At 38.4% G+C, this 17720-nt stretch overlaps 1 protein-coding gene across 1 annotated transcript; it reads left to right on the top strand.

Moving 5' to 3' along the window:
- Positions 1-3729: 3729 nt before the first annotated feature.
- On the top strand, positions 3730-15799 carry UFM1 (ubiquitin fold modifier 1; the record flags this gene model as incomplete). Its single annotated transcript, XM_082014691.1, has 6 exons — positions 3730-3749; positions 4457-4513; positions 4925-4982; positions 10745-10784; positions 11202-11234; positions 15732-15799. The coding sequence occupies 6 exons, from the start codon at positions 3730-3732 to the stop codon at positions 15797-15799; spliced, it is 276 nt and encodes a 91-aa protein (XP_081870817.1).
- Between the last annotated feature and the right edge of the window lie 1921 nt (positions 15800-17720).

The raw sequence follows: 17720 nt of genomic DNA, 5'->3' as shown, positions 1-17720 counted from the left end.
TTATCCCATGTTTCCTACTGACAAAAGAGGAAGATCTCCTTGCCTCCTATGCTGTGTCAGCTCAGAGCTTTCTCTCAGCTGACTCAATGCTCTGAGCCAGCAGGGAAACACCCATGTCTTCTGATGATTTGATTGACTCACAGGTGGATCAACTAAGCAACAAAGCCAGAGGAAGGAGCAGCAAGCAGGCAGGAGGCCAGGAAGAGAGAGTGAGGCAGAAGTGGGGGAAAACCCAGGACCTCTCCTTTTTCATGGGCTTAGTACTGTTCGATTCATCTGGTGAAACCACAGCCCCACTAAGAGCAGAAGGAATTGGACTGTTATCCATGTGCTCTGTACGGAAGTGTTTGGTTGGAGAAACATTGCGTTTCCTTTGCCTCCCTCTCTCCCTCCTGCAACATGTTGCTTGGCAATGCTCATTTGTTTAATTCACTGTTTGCGAGTATCAAAGAAAAGTTTGACAAGTGCCAAAATTTAATTTTCTGGGTACCTGCTAAAAGGCTTCAGTGCTTTTTCAGCAAAGATTCTTAGAATTTAAATGTTCCTTATTCAGTCCAAAACTGACAAGGCTAAAAGCACTTTTTGGAGGTAGGAGATATTTTACTGCATTTCTCTATAGAGTTGTTAGGCTGAATGCTTGTGTGGTAACCCTCCTCCACATGGCACTTGCTTTGTAGCATAAAAATTGGCGTTCTTCAAATGGCACATGCACCCATGAATGTTAGAAATGCATTAAAAGGTTGAAAGGTTTTAAGACATGCTGTGTGCTTCAGAAGCAAAGGAGAAATAGTTCAAAAACACAAACACTGCACCTTAATTTTATGGCCAGACTCCAAACTGTGGCCATGTTTACTTGTTGCTGGATGAGCAGGAAGTTTTGCTTCCCAGCTCTGTATCATGGGGCTGCTCTAATTGAATGCTCACCAGGATGTCGTATTTAACAGAGACTACAATAAGGGAGAACAGGAAACAAAGAGGGAAGAAAAAACAGGCTAAATATCATTGCTTTAAACACACTTCTCCAGCATATTGTACTCTGCATTGTCCTTTAGTCCTTTGAAAGTGGGTAGAAAATACTATCAAATAGCTTTTTTTTCCCATGTTGCACAGAAGTAAAATAATTATGGTAATTAATTATGTCAAGTCAGAAAATGTTTATTAGGAAATTTTATTCAGGCTACAAGTAAGGAAATGCCTCCAAATAGGATGCAACTACTTGAGAAACAAACACCTCCTTCCACCCCACATTGTAATTCTACATGTTCCATCTTCCACCTTATTTCAAGAAACTGCTGCAGCCTCCAAAATAATTTTACCATTTGGTGTAAGAAGTGATCATCTTGCTCAGGCAGTTAAATACTGATCAATAGATCTTGGCAAGGTAATTTTTTTGGTACTTTTTAAATTCCAGTTCTTCCTTATTGCTGTTTATTTCCCCTCTCACACAATTAAAACTAGGTCCAGCCAGGTGGCCACCTATATAATACAGGCATGTGGGATGAATAGCTCCTATGCATTGCAGTACTTTTCTCTCTTGCAATGCTATTTACAACTAGAGGGGTTTCCCTGAAGTGTTGTCAGACCTATTTTTTAGTTCACCTGTCACCTCTTAGCATCCAAAGGGATATACTTTTTATTATTTTCTGGCTTTTTTTTAATTTTCCTGACTTAAAAGCTTTCTGTTGTACTAATGTGTTTACAAATTGTCAAAGATCCCAATTGTTTTAACTGCTAAATGGTCATCCTGTTCGTCATCTACAGTGCTAAAAAAGTCAAACGTATGTCTCATTCCTATCAAACAACATATTTAAGTGTGGGTAAGTAAGAGCTGTAGGGAAAACAAATTGAATAAAGAACTCCAGTTTCTTTTCCAGTTTCATTCGTGGAGAAAGGCAGGCAGATTTCGCTGGGAATGGACCAGTTTTTCTGGAGTTGAGGAAAATGCTGTGTATAAACCCACAAGATACAGTCACCTCTAATCCATCCCTGGCTTGTTTGCAGATAGGATACTAAGTCACATCAACTCTCCCAGCTGAAAGAGAAAAATCATATACATTCTCCTTCCTTTATACATTGTAAATTCTCAGGAAAAAGCCCAACCTTGCTAGCTTTCGAAAAAGGTTTAGACAGCATAGTCAAAGTACACATTACCAGCACAGGAGAAGTCTTATTTTTATGAAATCGATTGGGTCCTTACCCTGATGTTGCCAGCAAATAAGGATATTACCACACTTTTGATACGTCTTCAGAATACAGCTCCACAGCATCTTAAGCTGACCTAAGGTGCAGCGCAGTATCACTGCTGGATGGACGTGCTTCCTCGTGTCTCTTGTTGCTGGTTCAGGAAGCTAACCAGATGAAAATCACCTACAAGGAAAATTTTGGGTTTTTGCCAAACCAGTTCTCTGAACAGACTCTCTACCTGGTTGTGACTGTTGGTTCCTCTGCCTGTCAGATTTCGGTCAAGAACACTGGACTACCCCAGCCTGGATTTAGATTATTCTCAGCAACATTATAGCATACATATGCTCAATCCAAATTTAACTGAATTAATTTGCATACTAAAAGCAGTCCAGCTTCAACAGCATGAAGATTTGGGTGAGCTTATTTCCTCAGAGAGGAAGTCCTTAGAGTGAAAGGCAAGAAGTGAAGTACGAAGAGGATCAGTCTCTTATTTCACATCTACATCATTGACCTAGGCATAGAAAACAGCAATGCATTAATGAAAGCTGTGTATGACAGAGACTTGTATAAATCAAAGACATAACATCATACAAAAATAACTGATTTTGAAGAGGGGCAGAATAAATATGGGATGACATTTAGCTACACAAAATGCAAGGTTACATGCTCAGAGATGACTATTAATTATTTCTAAACTAAGGTATAATCTTAGAAGCAGAGGGATGAAAAAGCTATGAGATCACTAATGGATTACAAAATGAGCATGAGCCACCAGTGAGATATAGTTGTGAAAGACAGACACAGTGGTAAACGCAGGAGATAGAGAGAAATATTCATGTCATTGTACAAGCTGCTAGTGAGTTTCTTCTCCTTGTTCTTTGAATTTTTTTCAGTTTTGTCTATGTTCAAAAAAGAGCAAGGCAAGGGTGAAAAGTTGCATTTCATGGCTGCACACTAGGCCAGCCCTTAAGCAAAAAATTAGTGACTCCAATGTTTCAATTGCCTTTTTACAGCTTTTCTTCTACCATAACCCTAATTAGACCCTAATTAAAGTGAACAAAACAAAGTGCTTTGCCATGACCAGTCTGGCAAGCACTGTATGATAACAAGCACCTCAGTCCACAGTGAAAGCTGTGCTTCCTGCAGACAGTAGAGACTGGAGAAAATATGAAAGCAGTCTGGCAAAATATTTTCTACAACATTAATACTGGCATTCCCAGAGTTGGAAACTTGGTCATCACCTGCATTAACAGATGAACAAGCATAAACGAGAAAATTACTTTGCATTTCCATGCACCCTTATTTAGCCTTTAAAAGGAACTAGTTTGTCAAAAGTCACAGCCAAACAAAACTGGAAGCTGCTATTTTTCTGCCATAAAAGCATCCACCACTATCCAACAAAATTCCAACCTCTGGCTCCCCCATCGCAAGGAAGATGGGAACGATTTTCAGTATTTAGGGGGTGGGAATCAGTGTGTATTTGCATCCGTCTTTCCCTGCATAACTGCAATAAGCACCTGCCAAACATTTCGGTTTGCGAGCAACATGCGGACTCGAAACCTCAGGTAACCAAACCCAACGATGACCCACCCCCGCATTACAGGTGTACGTTTGCATATATGTATACACACACACCCGCAGTCATATATAAGCACACAGTTACATCCAGTTCAGGAGAAAGGAGGCTCATCTTTGTTTAACGGCCCCACACCTCCGTCCCGCCAGCCTGGTGCGAGGCGCGCAGGTCACCACTTCCCTCAGCCGTGCCCGGCCCGGGTCACGCCGCCCGTCGAGTCCCCGGTCCCCCAACTCCGCTCCCCCCCTTCGCCTCCTGGGCCGGCCGGACGCCACTCCACAACGCCCCCGGAAACGTGGAGCTCCCAGTACCGGGACCCTACTTCCGCCGCGGAACAGGCAGAGCCACTGCCTTATTAGAACTCTTCACCGCCGTTCTCCGGTGTACCTCGTCTACCCCTCAACCTCTTCCCACCCCGCTCCTGTCGGGCGCCGAGACAGAACACCCTCGCCCCCTCCCCCGTAGCGTTCGGCGGAGCATGTTTCGGTTTTCCTTTGCGATCAGGCGCGCCGCGGGCAGCTGAAGAGGCGGAAGGGGAACCGAAGGCCCCCGTCGGGCGGCGGTTGACGTGTCGGTGGGGAGCGGCGGCAGCAGCGCCCAGGAGCATCATGTGAGTGAGAGGCCCCTCTGCCCTCTCCCCTCCCTTCCCACCTCGCCCCCAGCCTTAACCCGGCGCTTTCTGCTCGCTCTCCCCAGGTCGAAGGTCACCTTTAAAGTGACGCTCACCTCGGACCCGCGGCTGCCCTACAAAGTGTGAGTGGTGCGGCGGGCCGGGCGGGTGTTGCGGTGTCACTGCGTGACGCGAGGAGCCGTGAAAACCGGCGGCAGCACAAGCATACGCGCTCCTGAGCCGCGTGTAGTGTAACGGTCATCCTGACAGGGCTTTCGCATGAGTGGAAAAGGAGTTTTTCTCACTCCGTGTGAGACGACAGGCGGCTTTCTGTTGTTACCTCACCGGTCGGGTCTTTTCTACTTCGTTTTACTGCCTTGCGTACCTTTGGTTGCTTTTTAGGCTTTGATCCGGACTTTACATAGTACATGCACATCTTCGGCGAGGGTTTTACCATCGGTAAAATTGAAACTTTAGTCTGTGGTTTAATAACAACTAGAGCTGCTTTTCAGTTTGCCTTAGCAGTCACCTATTTGCTTACATTGTAATTTCAGATTAAGTGTGCCTGAAAGTACTCCCTTCACAGCTGTCTTGAAGTTTGCCGCAGAAGAAGTAAGTAGAAAGTGATGACATTGTTTTCTTAACTTTCTCCACATTCCTGAAAGCAAAAGCTCTTTAATTGTAAAATACAGTGGTTAATTCCACATGAAGAATGCTCTTCTAAGATACACATGGACACAAGCTTTACTGGTGTCAGTGGGAGCCTGCCAAAACTTTCAGAATCCTAAAGTTAGCAATTGCACAATTTACACATCAACAGCAGGTATTGACACACTTCTTGTTCTTCTTTGCAATTAAATTACACCATTTTATATCATTAATGTAAAAATTTGTGGAAGTGAACATAATTAAAAGATACTGCTATTGAATATTTAGTGTTTTAAATTGCTTGTGTAGAATATCCAGAAAAATATTTAGAATTATGCAGGGAATTCTTAAACTCCTCTCACATTCAGTTCCAGTAATTTCTGACTTCGGAAGACGTAGAGTTTTTTATTATAGGAGGTATTGAGATTAGGCATATGGGCTAGATTCACAACACAGACTTAAGTGAATAAGACTTGGATAATGTGTTCTTTGGCTTCTGTGAGTTTGACCTTTCACATGGAATCCAAAACCAGTAAGTGCATAAATTGCTTATATAATGTATTTGAAGAGATGCATCCTAACTTGTTTCAGATTAAATGTACAAAGATGAAGAGCTGTTCATCTGTGTATAAACAATAGAATACAGTGCTCAAAAGCATGATGGCTTTTTTCATGTAGTCAGCAAACAGATTTAGCTGGGAGTCTCTTCTTGCAATTCCCCTTCTGTCTTTTTAGAAAAACTGGAGAAATTTGGGGTTATTGAAAATTTCTTTTCTTCAAGCATTGGAATTGTAATAAAACAAATAATTAGGAAGGATAATGGTCTACATCTTGTGTATCCTTACGTTGTTAGTGTTATACCACTATGTCACTATGTGACAGAAGTTCTTAGTGGAAACACAAGTTGTAGGGGAAGGTTGTGGGTTGTTTGTTTGTTGTAACATTGCTTGGACAGAACAATACATAATAATAAATGCTGTTGAAGATATTAGCTGATTCATTGCTCTTTTTTAAAACTATGGTTTTTTTCCCAGTTAGTTTTATATTAATGCAGCTGTGCCCACAACCCATACATAGAGACCTAGACTGAAAAGTCTGATAGGCTAGTATGAGGGACCAGGAAAGATTGGAGTGGGACTAAGTACTCGGAGACACCAGGAGTGAGGGGCCACTTCTGGTGGGGGAATTGCAATCAAACCTGTTAACTTTACCTTCTTGTGGAACCACAGTGTTAGTTGGTGATAGGGTCCTCTGTGAAATGGTTTTAGAGAAGAATTACTTATATATTCACATTTAGCAAACCATTCTTTTAGTTGATATATTTTGAACATTCATGGGAGTTTTGCTCTTTGACCTCAGATTGCTCTGGATCAGCACAGTTTTATAGAGTAATTGTAGACATGTTTTGGAGGTTCACAAAAAAGATTGAAAATGTTTGATGGAGCGTAAAAGAGCCCAGTGTTGTTAATGCTTACTAGGGTAATTCCCTTAAACGCTTGTACAATAAACATTTTCTTTCCATGAAAATAGAAAATACAAAGAACTCTTTATTAATTCCCCCCCAAAACAGTATGAAGCACTTTTGTATTAGCCTGTGTCAGTGTTAAATAGACATTAATGACATGAACATATGATTGATTTTTCAGAATATGGCACTGGTTTTAGTTATCATTACTGATGTGTTACTGAAGCTTTTTACATTTTTATGAGACCAGGCAGAACTAAATGCTTTTGTAAACAGAGAGAAAAAAAGACTGTTGGACTCTTCCCCAGAAATGAAACTCTTTTGATCATCTGTGAACTGGCATTGAAAAGAATGAGAGAATTTTTTTCTTATATAAATGGGTTTTGTTCCTTGAACTGCATAGCTTAACATTAACTTATGCTGTGTGTTTGTGATTCAGATACCAGTTTCACAGTACAGTGTATGAAATGTGTAAGGAAAAGATGAAACTGTTGCCCTGGATTTTGGACAAAGATGTTAGTTCGTCTCCAGGGGAAGTGCATTATTTTTTCAGTGATTAAACCTCTTGGGGAAGAGAAGGATTTGTTTCAGCTGTTTAGCCTTAGCAAGTTTCTAATGAGTCATTTTTCAGAGTCTTAAAGTTTGGCCAAATCATAACCCTAATTCCCCTGGTACAGTAGAACTGTAGCCATGATGTAGAATGGTCATCTTGTGTATCAAGTTTCAGTCACAGTGCTTTGTCAAAGACTACAGTTTTTCCATGTAAAGTTATCTGAATTACTTTCAATCCATAAAACAAGATATGTACTGCTTTTTTTTTTTTTTTTATTCCTTGGAAATAACTGAAATACATAACAGATTCTTTTCTATCATCTCCATCAGATAACATGTGAAAGTTCGTTGTACACAATTCGTGATTGTCAGAGCTGGAAGTGAAAGAAAACTGGATCATTGAATGGGGAGGTCTCAGGAAGTCCCAATCATTTGTAGCAGTCAGCCCTTCCCAATATATACATTTGTGTGTGTGTGTATATATACACACACACACACATTTGACAGTGATAATTTGGATAATACAAATTGAACTCTTTCCTTATATTTTATTTTCTTTTTGCAGACCGTATATGAAAATGTAAATTGAAATGTAGAGTATTGTAAACACTGCTGTCTTCAGTTTTTTATCTATTTATAGTTCCTTCCTCAGCTGTCAGAGTTTATTGTGACAGTATTAATATTCTCATTTACAATGTGTGGTATCATTTTTTTTCATTCATCTGTTAGAGCTACTTGGTACATACCTCAGATGTAAGTTTGCACAATATTTACAAAAAACCCTCTCTTACATTTGTGGAATTGTTACTACAATAGTCATCCACTTCCATTAAATAAAATTAAATTTTACTCTTTCATAAAGAGGTATATATTTGAAACTATTCTTTTGTTTCTCTAATGTTACTCTTGATAGATTGGTGCTAAAATACTATTGTTTAATGCACTTCTCTGCTGTTCTTTGCACCAAAAGGAGATGAGCTTATTACTATAGAGGATTTTTGTCATCATTGTAAAAAGTGAAAGGGACATAATTGTTGCTCTCTGATTATCTTCTTTTCCCTATAATTTGACTGTAGATATTCACAAATGTATTTCCTAGCAATGAAGAAAATAAGTTGCGTGGCAGCCTCAGTTATTTTAAAGCAAACAATCTTTTTTTTTTTTTTTGAAAGTGTGTGAGTTTGGGGCTGGATGTTACCCGATTTGGTTTCCAAATTTGGTTTTCATTATCTAATGGATGCAGAACTTCTTTGCTACTTGAGTATCCATTTGACTTTGTGTCACAGAAAACTTGTATACTTTCAGCATGGGAAACATGCTTAGCGGCCACAGGAAGGATTTTTGATTTAAGTAGTGACCATATTGCACCAAATTACGGGTAATTATTTCCAATGGTAGTTTCTCTTTCTGTATTATACTTGTGATGATTTTCATGTGCTGATTATGTAGCTAACAACTATTGCTGCTTGGCCTGGTATTTTGGGCTAAGATAACAAAGTGTTTTGTTCTCTTCTAACACAATACAGTATGAAGCAATAACAGAATCCTCACTAGTGCTTCACTGACTGGTTGCCAGACAATTCTCATGTGCACCTAGTGTATAGGCATGGGATGGATTCTTGTACTGAAAAGCAAAATGAGTAGAGACATTCATTCTTCTGTGAATGATCCATCTCTTTCATGCAGTGCTTATCAGAAGAGATGGAGAAGAAATGAGAAGAGGCACATAACTTTCTAGAAGTTACATTTTTGGGTTTTTTCAGAGGATTTAGGAGGAAAAATCCGTGGTATGGCTTAGTTACAATGGAAACCTGCTTGTTGAAAAATAAGTATTAAGTTAAACATATATGTCCTGCTTTTTAAGGGTTTTTTTGTGTTTATTCTTTTACTTTTTGAATTGCAGATGGACTCGTTCCAGGAGGCAGGACTTCATAGGATTAGACATTAATCCCACTGGTCAAACCTTACAAATTAATTTTCTCCTATTATGCCAAAAAAAGCCCAACAAAACCCAAAGCCATTAAAAGGTTTCTCCTTAGTCTTAAGTCAAGATTCTCAAAGTTAGTGAACTTTTGAGAATGAAGGCTTGCTTTCTTCAGCCTGTGATATGTATCCATTAGCTGTTATGAGATGGCATATTATTTTTTACATTCTTACAGTTAAATATATAGCTCCTGTTTTATCAACTTCATTATTCAGATCTTTCTCTGAAGACAAGTTGTTACATTCTTCATGGCTTTCTACAATGACACTGGTATCTAACTTATCTTTTGCAGAAATTGCTGTTTTCGTGTCACCCTGCAAGATAAGGAGGTGACATGATTTACCTGCTATGGATAAAAAGCTAAGAAAGAATAAGTTAAAAAAAGAATTCTGTTAATTTTGTGTGCCTGGAGATAAAAAGAGCCAGTTTTTCAGTATGTTAATAATTTAGTGCTATATTTAAGCATGGTTTCTGTGAGCTTTAGCTGTTGTTGTTAATGCGTAGAGTTTCTGCAAATCAGACCTGGAAATCTGGAGTTGAGCAATTAGAAAATGAGGAAAGCACAACCAGTGAATGCCATTGAAAGGCATGGCTGAAGTGACTTGTGCAGCAGATGGGTGAGTTCTGCAGTTCTTCCAGGGAAGCACTCGGTGTCAGCATTCATAGTTAGCTGCCCTTTTTCTTAGGCAATATGGAGAGGAGGATGAAGTGCTTTGTCAGGAGGTTTCACTGATACTTGCTCACTGCTGAAACACCGATCTTTTACCTTAGGGTTTGTTCATTGTGCTAAATAAAGGAAGCCCAATGAGCAATCTTTGGTCCTCAGACCAATCAAGTAGCACTGATTGACTTGCACCCACACTGCCTACCTCTTCTGTCCTGTGTGATCCAGCCACATTACGTAGTGCAGGTTTTTTCTCTGGCCCTGCCTGGCTCTCTCAACTCCTGAGAAATAATTATTTTTGGCTTCCCCATCTCTGTTCAGACCTTCTGAAATAGTTTGAAGCCTGTATGCAGTGCAACCCCACCTCAGTAGGGGTTTTCATATTTTAAAACTGACCGCATATGGTGGGTATGGCGGTGGGGTTTGGTGGAGACACATGGTGGTCACTGAGAGTACAAAGCCTGCTCAGGCAGGTGTCAGAAATCCAAGGAGGGGGACAGATCTGATGCAGTGCTCTTAGTGCTTCCTTTTGTAAGCAGATCCTGGAGTGAACTCTTGGAGCAATGCGATTGGAGAGGTCCTAACAGAGCCAGGGAAAAAGCTAGGAAATGGGAAAAATTAAACAAGAGTGGCTCAAGCTAATTCTTGTTTATCTGATGTTAGACATAACAGGTATGCTTCTTAGAAGCTCATTTCCATGGATGTTTTAGATATTTCTTTATTTAGTATAATAAAAACTAATATTCCTTAACTTTGCAGATGCTTAACTTCTATATTTTATCCAATGAGTAGTAATTATTGGATTTTTTAATTAATTGTTTAATACTGCAAATTTCACCTTCTGTATTGAGATGTCTAATCAACTTTGACTTTAAACCTTTATTTTGCAGTATGTATAAATCTGAGGGGACTCTTTTCTCTTTTTTTTTTTTGTACCTGAACCAGCTAAAATTATAATTGCTTTGCATATTCCCTTTATATTTTTTCCTTTAACTGTGTCTGTTACGTTATTTTGTCCTATTTCCTATAATCTTATTTCATTTATGTCTTATTTCCTTTAGTTCAAAGTTCCTGCAGCAACAAGTGCCATTATAACAAATGGTAAGAATGTAGGTTATATACATTTTTAATATTTTTGTATTGTTTTTTCTATGAAGGATTATTGAAAACAGCAAAATTGTCTTTTCTCAACCTCTGCAGACTGCAAACTGAATTTAATGGTATTGCATCATTATTTAAATTACTTATTCATGGGATGAAGGTATTAAATCACTAATGTTATTAATTTGGCTTTGTCCTACCATATAGTCTGGATAGTCTGTGCTGAAGGTTTCTTCTTACCTTCTGTGATAAGACTAGTTTTGATGATAGGAAACAGCTGCTTGAAGACCAGATATAATAATTATATCACGTTTGTATACTATATTTTTTTGAGCTGTAAGTTTAGTGTAGTAAATTGTAAGTATCTGTTTCACCTTCCCCTCTTTTCTTCTCATTTTTCTTAATTTTTTTTTCTAGATGGAATAGGAATAAACCCTGCACAGACAGCGGGTAAGTTATTATTTATGAAGCCCAGTATTAACAACGTCAGTTATTTTTCTTTTAAACTAATGCATAGCACTGGGGGTTGATTCGTGTTTTAAGTTTTGATTTCTTATAATGGGAGAAGCATTACCCAGTAGTTGGAAACTATGGGCAATGTAGTGTATAAAAGGTTAAATCCATGAAGCTGAGTGGTGCAGCTGACATGTGGAGGGAAGGGGTGCCATCCAAAGGGACCTTGACAGGTGGGACCATGTGAACCTCATGAGGTTCAACAAGGTCAAGTGCAGGGTTGTCTGCTTGGATTGAGGCAATCCCAAGTACAAATACAGGCTGGGGGATGAAGGGATCGAGAGCAGCCCTGCCGAGAAGGACTTAGGGGTACTGCTGGATGAAAAGCTGGACATGAGCTGGCAATGTGCACTTGCAGCCCAGAAGGCCAACTGTATCCTGGGCTGCATCAAAAGCAGCGTGGCCAGCAGGTCGAGGGAGGTGATTCTGCCCCTCTGCTCTGGTGAGACCCCACCTGGAGTCCTGCATCCAGGTCTGGAGCCCTCAGCACAGGAAAGACATGGACCTGTTGGAGCAGGTCCAGAAGAGGGCCACAAAAATGATCCGAGGGATGGAACACCTCTCCTGTGAGGACAGGCTGAGAGAGTTGGTGGTGTTCAGCCTGGAGAAGAGAAGACTCCGGGGAGACCTTATTGCAGCCTTCCAGTACATAAAGGGGGATTATAAGAAAGCTGGAGAGGGACTTCCTACAAGGGCATGTAGTGATAGGACAAGGGGTAATGACTTTAAACTGAAAGATGGTAGACTGAGACTAGATGTAAGGAAGAAATTCTTGGCAGTGAGGGTGAAACACTGGACTAGGTTGCCCAGAGATGTTGTGGATGTCCCATCCCTGGAAGTGTTCAAGGTCAGATTGGATGCAGCTTTGAGCAACCTGATCTAGCTGAAGGTGTCCCTGCCCCTGGTAGGGGGATTGGAACTAGATGACCTTTAAAGGTTCCCTTGCAGACCAAACCATTCTATGATTCTAACTATTCTTCAGCATTTGTTTATTGAGGTCTGTGAAAAAATTAGACACTGCTGATCTTCAGGGCTTAGCTATTTAGTGTGCAGTTTAAAAGAGCAATACTGTATTACATGTTATTGAAACAACAAGTAATAGCTATATTTTTCCCCACTGAACCTACTCCAGTAGTATTTGCTATTTCAGCAGCACTTCTGATAAGATTTTTTTTTTTTTTTTTAATAATACTCAGTTTTAGAGCAGGAGCTCTAGGTGGTTTGGAAAGCATGTTTTCAAGAAGAGAGGATCTTCTTGCCGATTTGCCCCCTTGGAATACCTTGGTGAGAACATATGAGAAATCTCTGATTTCAGCAGTGGAGGCTTGCTATGAGACAAGAGTTTCTCTCTGTCTCAGGAAAGTATAAGGCTTTTTCACATCACCTCCTGAAATGTATTGAAACATAGTACAGATGTTGAATTGTACTAATAATAGTCTGTTGTCTGGAAGCAAGCTTCTGTGGACTTGTTCTTGAAACGCTATACTTTTAAATTCATTTGGAAATTATTACAGTAATCTAATCTCTTGAGGCGAGAGTTACGGTGGAGTGGAATGTCTTGTTGGGGAGAAATGTTCATAACTTTCTATTAAGAAATAATAAAAATGGCTCTGGTGCATGTGGAACCCCGTCATCGAGTGAAAACTGTGAATCTAATTTTACTCCTTTTTGCAAACGTGATGAACAGTTGATGGAGACTTGCCGTTTCTCTGTTTTTTGCATGAAATCTCTGCCAAATCTCATTCATTTGTGCCCTCTGTTGTTATTGAACAAACCACACCATTTTTTTCAGATCTAAAGAGAGAGTAAGAAAGCAAGGTATTATCAGCATACTTAGCTATGTAAGAATAGTATAAAGTAAAACCTTGCAGAGCGTATAATAGTATCTGATATTTAGAAGAGCGGTTGCTTGACATTAGTTTGGGGACTTTCTTGGAGTTGTAAAAGGAACCATTTAAGTGTAGTGACCCATTTCTGAGGTCTGTGATTGCATCAATAACATCTGAAAATGGAGATCAATTGAGTGTTTGGCTTTCTGCACCACTGGAAGTGTCTGTCCTTCTTGGGCTTGCCTTAGGACACCTGGATTATGATTTGACAGGTGTACTGCCTCAGGCAGACTCCACAGCTGATGCTATCCTCCTCATGATCCATGACCAAGTGTATTAAAACCAGATAATAAACCTGATAATTTAGTTTGGCTACTAGAACATTACACATATGTAAATCGTGTTTTCACATGATTGCTCAAGCATACTTAGGCAAAGCTAAGGTATACTTAATGCTATTTCTTTTCCTCAGAAGAATACCTTCATTTTGTATTATTTAGCCCAAATTAGTTGTAGCTTAATCCTGCAAAGTAAATGTATTTAGAGCTACTTCACTCCTGAATGAAAACATCCATGTGGTAGTTCAGCATGCTTGCAGCTATGCATATTGAATTCACATTTCCCCTTGATTTGCCTTACCTCTCCTAAGTTCTTATAAATGTTGAGGATTTAGTAGTACTATAAGACAGCATATCATAATCAAGGATCAGGTAAATCAGAAACATCTAGATGCAAAATATTTACATCATAGTCTTAATCTTACCTGCAAACGTAAGAATAGGCACATGGATTGCACTTGGATTTTGGTTTTTTTTAACATAGAAAGTACCATTGCCCTGTCAATGCTGTGTGATATTGCCCTTAAACTGGGAATAAAAAACCACAAGAACCAACCCGACGCCCCTGCCCCCCCAAAATCCCAATCTATACCAAACCCAAGATCCAGACCAAAATCCCTCCTCACTTTAAAAGTAAACATATATAATTTAGATAAAACCTTATGTTCAGCTTTATTAATTGATATCTCAGAAACTTGGTAGGGTAAAACGTACTTTTTTCCCCCCCTTCTTTTTTTTCTTTGTTTTATTTATATTAAAGTTCCTGTAGATTGAACAGTTACTTCAGTCTTCGAAAACTTCCCAAAATAAGATGATTTAGGGGTAAAATCTTCGTAGTCCCTGGGGTTTTCAGACGTTTTGTACTGTTCCATTATTTCCCTACCTTTCTGAATAAAAGTACTCCTCAGGTATGCCTTTCTGTCATTCTCCTTACATGATTCAATGGAGCAGGGGAAATGAAAGCTGAAAAAGCTAGGCTTAGCACTCAATTCCTGTACCGATACCCATTTTCATTCCTTGATAGTTCAGGTAATAGTATGTCATAACTTTAATAAAACCACTGTGATATTAACGATGGAAACAGACTGAATGGTGGGGTGAACTGCTGTCTCCATGAGATGCAGCTGTGGCCTGTTTTAAAATTTTTATGATGGCCATTGCAATAACAGATACTTTTCAACTAAATTAGTAAGCTTAGTTCTCTGGTTTGCTGGTGTGACAGATCTGTGTTCGGTGAGTTTTATAGATTTCTTCAGTATGTGGTCTCTGCAGATCTCTAAAAACAGAACGTCTTCTGATAACCCAGTCTTTTGAACTGATTTTCAAATATTTGTTATCTTGAATAAGTAGAATGGTTTCAATCTTGATCCATGTGCCAGAGAAGTGAAGTTAGAAAAAGGGTAGCTTTGTTCCAATAACTTGAACAAATGTTAAATATTTTAATCTTTTTTATGAGAGCACTTTACATCCATGAAATGAGGTAAAGACCCGATATTGTAGAATTACATATAATCTGTTTTGTGCAGTAGCAGTATGAAGTAAAAAAAAAAGTTCCATATAGTAATTAAATAATGCATCACTTTTAGTCATGTGGTTTAATTTTCAAATGTTACATTTAATAGAAGAAAATAGCAAGCTGAATGACAGTCCTGAATACATGCAGAAAATATGCTAGATGTGCAAGTATTAGAAACTTCTAATTTTCATACTATGTCCTCTTGAAAACACTATAATGATTAAGACTCTACAGTAATAAATAGGATTTTTTTAATGCTAAAATGAGACTGACTTATGCTTGTATATGTGGAGAGCCTTCCTAAAAGAAAAGTACAACTGAGGTTCTGAAGTTAGAAGCACGTAAGTACTGAACCAAGGAGAGAATTAATATATGCATGAATGACTTAAAGATTAAAACAAAAAGGATTATGGAGAAGTAAAACGTCATCTGCTGGTCTTGAAATTATTATGGCTTATAAGTGGAATCAGACTTTCAAGTATGGAACTGCAAAGTTTGAAGGGCCATAGCTTGCAAGTCTCATTAGATGACTTTGGGTCTGGTATTTTTATTTAAAGATAAGAACTCTTTGGAGTAAGAGGAATAAGATGAAACTCCATGGAAACATAAAAAATATATTTCTGGTATATCAGAGGAATTGCTACAAAGATGTTAAACACTGACCTAACATTATTATCCTTTAAATGTTTGTGCTTGCTTAGGTAATATTTTATTTGGTTGATAACACATTCTGTTTTGTTTGTTTGTTTAGGAAATGTATTTCTAAAGCATGGTTCAGATCTACGGATTATTCCCAGAGATCGAGTTGGGAGTTCTTAACATCTCATGAAAGTTTTGGAATAAGTGACATTGCCATGCAGCAAAGGTCTATTTATTTTGGAACTCCAAAATGCAACTAATGAATTGGCCTTTTTTAAAGCTAGCAGAAATGTCTTCCCAGGATTTTATCTTTTTTGAAATAGAGATATGGTTTCATTTTTTTGTTAAAATATATTAACTCATGCACTGATTCTTCCCTGACTAGAAGAAGAATGGGTTGATTCCAGTGTTATGTTCCTGAAAGAAAGATGGACTTCTCTGTAGCTCTTACTGACACCACAAGGGTAAACATGCAGCCACAATCAATAGATATTTAAAATATTGGATATTGTTGAGCCTACTTTGAAGAAGGGGGAACTGTGTTATGATTTTGCTACAAAGAAATTGTTCCTACTGAGTGCTAAAACTTTTTTTTTTTCCCCTTTATTTTTCCCTAAACGTACTTCCATGTTTAGAGGAACAGTTTTCACATGGTGCAAGTGTTAAGCTAAAATAGAAGGGAAATTTCAGGGGTTTATTACTCAAATAACTGCCAAATGTTCCAAAGTAATTGTAAGATTTAATGGCTGCAAATATTTTGGGTAACAGAGAAAACAGAGATTCCTCTCTGTCAAAACTTCGTTTGTTATATTGTGAAATTAAATTAAATGCAGTTTCAGAGAATTTGAGAGACCTAATCTCCTCACATGAAGTGTCATCAGCTGAAAAGGACTGCAGCGTAATTTGGGAATGTGTAGGTGCTGGTCAAATGTCATTCCTTTTTCAGTAAACTGATATTGTTTCTTTCTGAAAGTCTTGTTTTGTTGCTGCATGTTATATGGGAAACAGCATAAAATTCACTGAAATGTTTGTTCAGTTTATATACTTGTTTATAAATTGCCAGGAGTAAACTTCCAGTTGTGTATTTTAATTAGAGAAACTGATGCTTTTCTTGAACTTGTAATCTACTTTGTGATTTAATATATGTGGCAAAATCTTACCCTATTGCATTTTTTTCTGTCCTACTGAGTTTAACAGAAAGAGCAATGGGCATTTTAGTGCTTGGTTAAATGAGGATTGTCACACATACGACCGTCCTGTGCAATCATCGTACTCTAGAAAGATGTTCAGATAATGTGTCAGAGAGTGCAGAAGTACAAAATGCCCTTCTGAGTGGGTGTAAATTGCGTGTATAGAGGAAAAGTCTTCTAATATTTGACTACAAACATTTTCCAGCTCTAAGATGAATTGTAAAATTCTGGATATTCCTTTATTTTAATAAACAATTATATGAAAAAAGTGCAAAGTTCCTTTGTTCCTCCCTCATATTCTTAATTAGATTTTGGCAATAATTACAAACTCTGTCCTTTAACCTTCTAATCAACATGCTTTGAGATTAATTTCAAGCCAAAAGATTCTTATTATATGAAGAATTCTACAGAACACTGCCCTTAAAGGGCAGAGTGCATAGTTTCTATTAATCTATTAGATTAACCACAATATAATTAGAATGACACAAGTTAATTGTTTGTAAATTTTGTCTGCAAATCTCTTGTCTGAATACCTAAAAAACTGATACCGGAATGTAACAAATGGGAACCTTTTTTAATTTTTTTTCTTTCTTACTAAAGGTGCAATGTAGTTTTTGAAAGGCCACCATGGTTAAATGCAATTTGAAACTAAGACGCTTTGATGTTTATGTAAAGGAGGGTTGTATAAAAATAATTTCAGATGAGTGCTAAAATTTCTTACACTGTTACTTAGGTAATAACACAGAAAGCATAAAGCCTTTGTCTGACATACTGCATTGCAAGTAGTTTATGTAACGTGCAAAGGATCTGTTCATTTGGAACAATAACTGATCTTTGTAGGACTTGCTGTATTCATTACACTTTTGTCTCAATATGGTCTCTAAAATCTGAACATAACTTTTCTGTTTGGT

This window comes from Phaethon aethereus (genome assembly GCF_964289735.1).
Source record: "Phaethon aethereus genome assembly, chromosome: 1".
Classification (NCBI taxonomy): domain Eukaryota; kingdom Metazoa; phylum Chordata; class Aves; order Phaethontiformes; family Phaethontidae; genus Phaethon; species Phaethon aethereus.
Note: the sequence above shows the minus strand (reverse complement) of the source record. Positions and strands in the feature narration are given on the sequence as shown.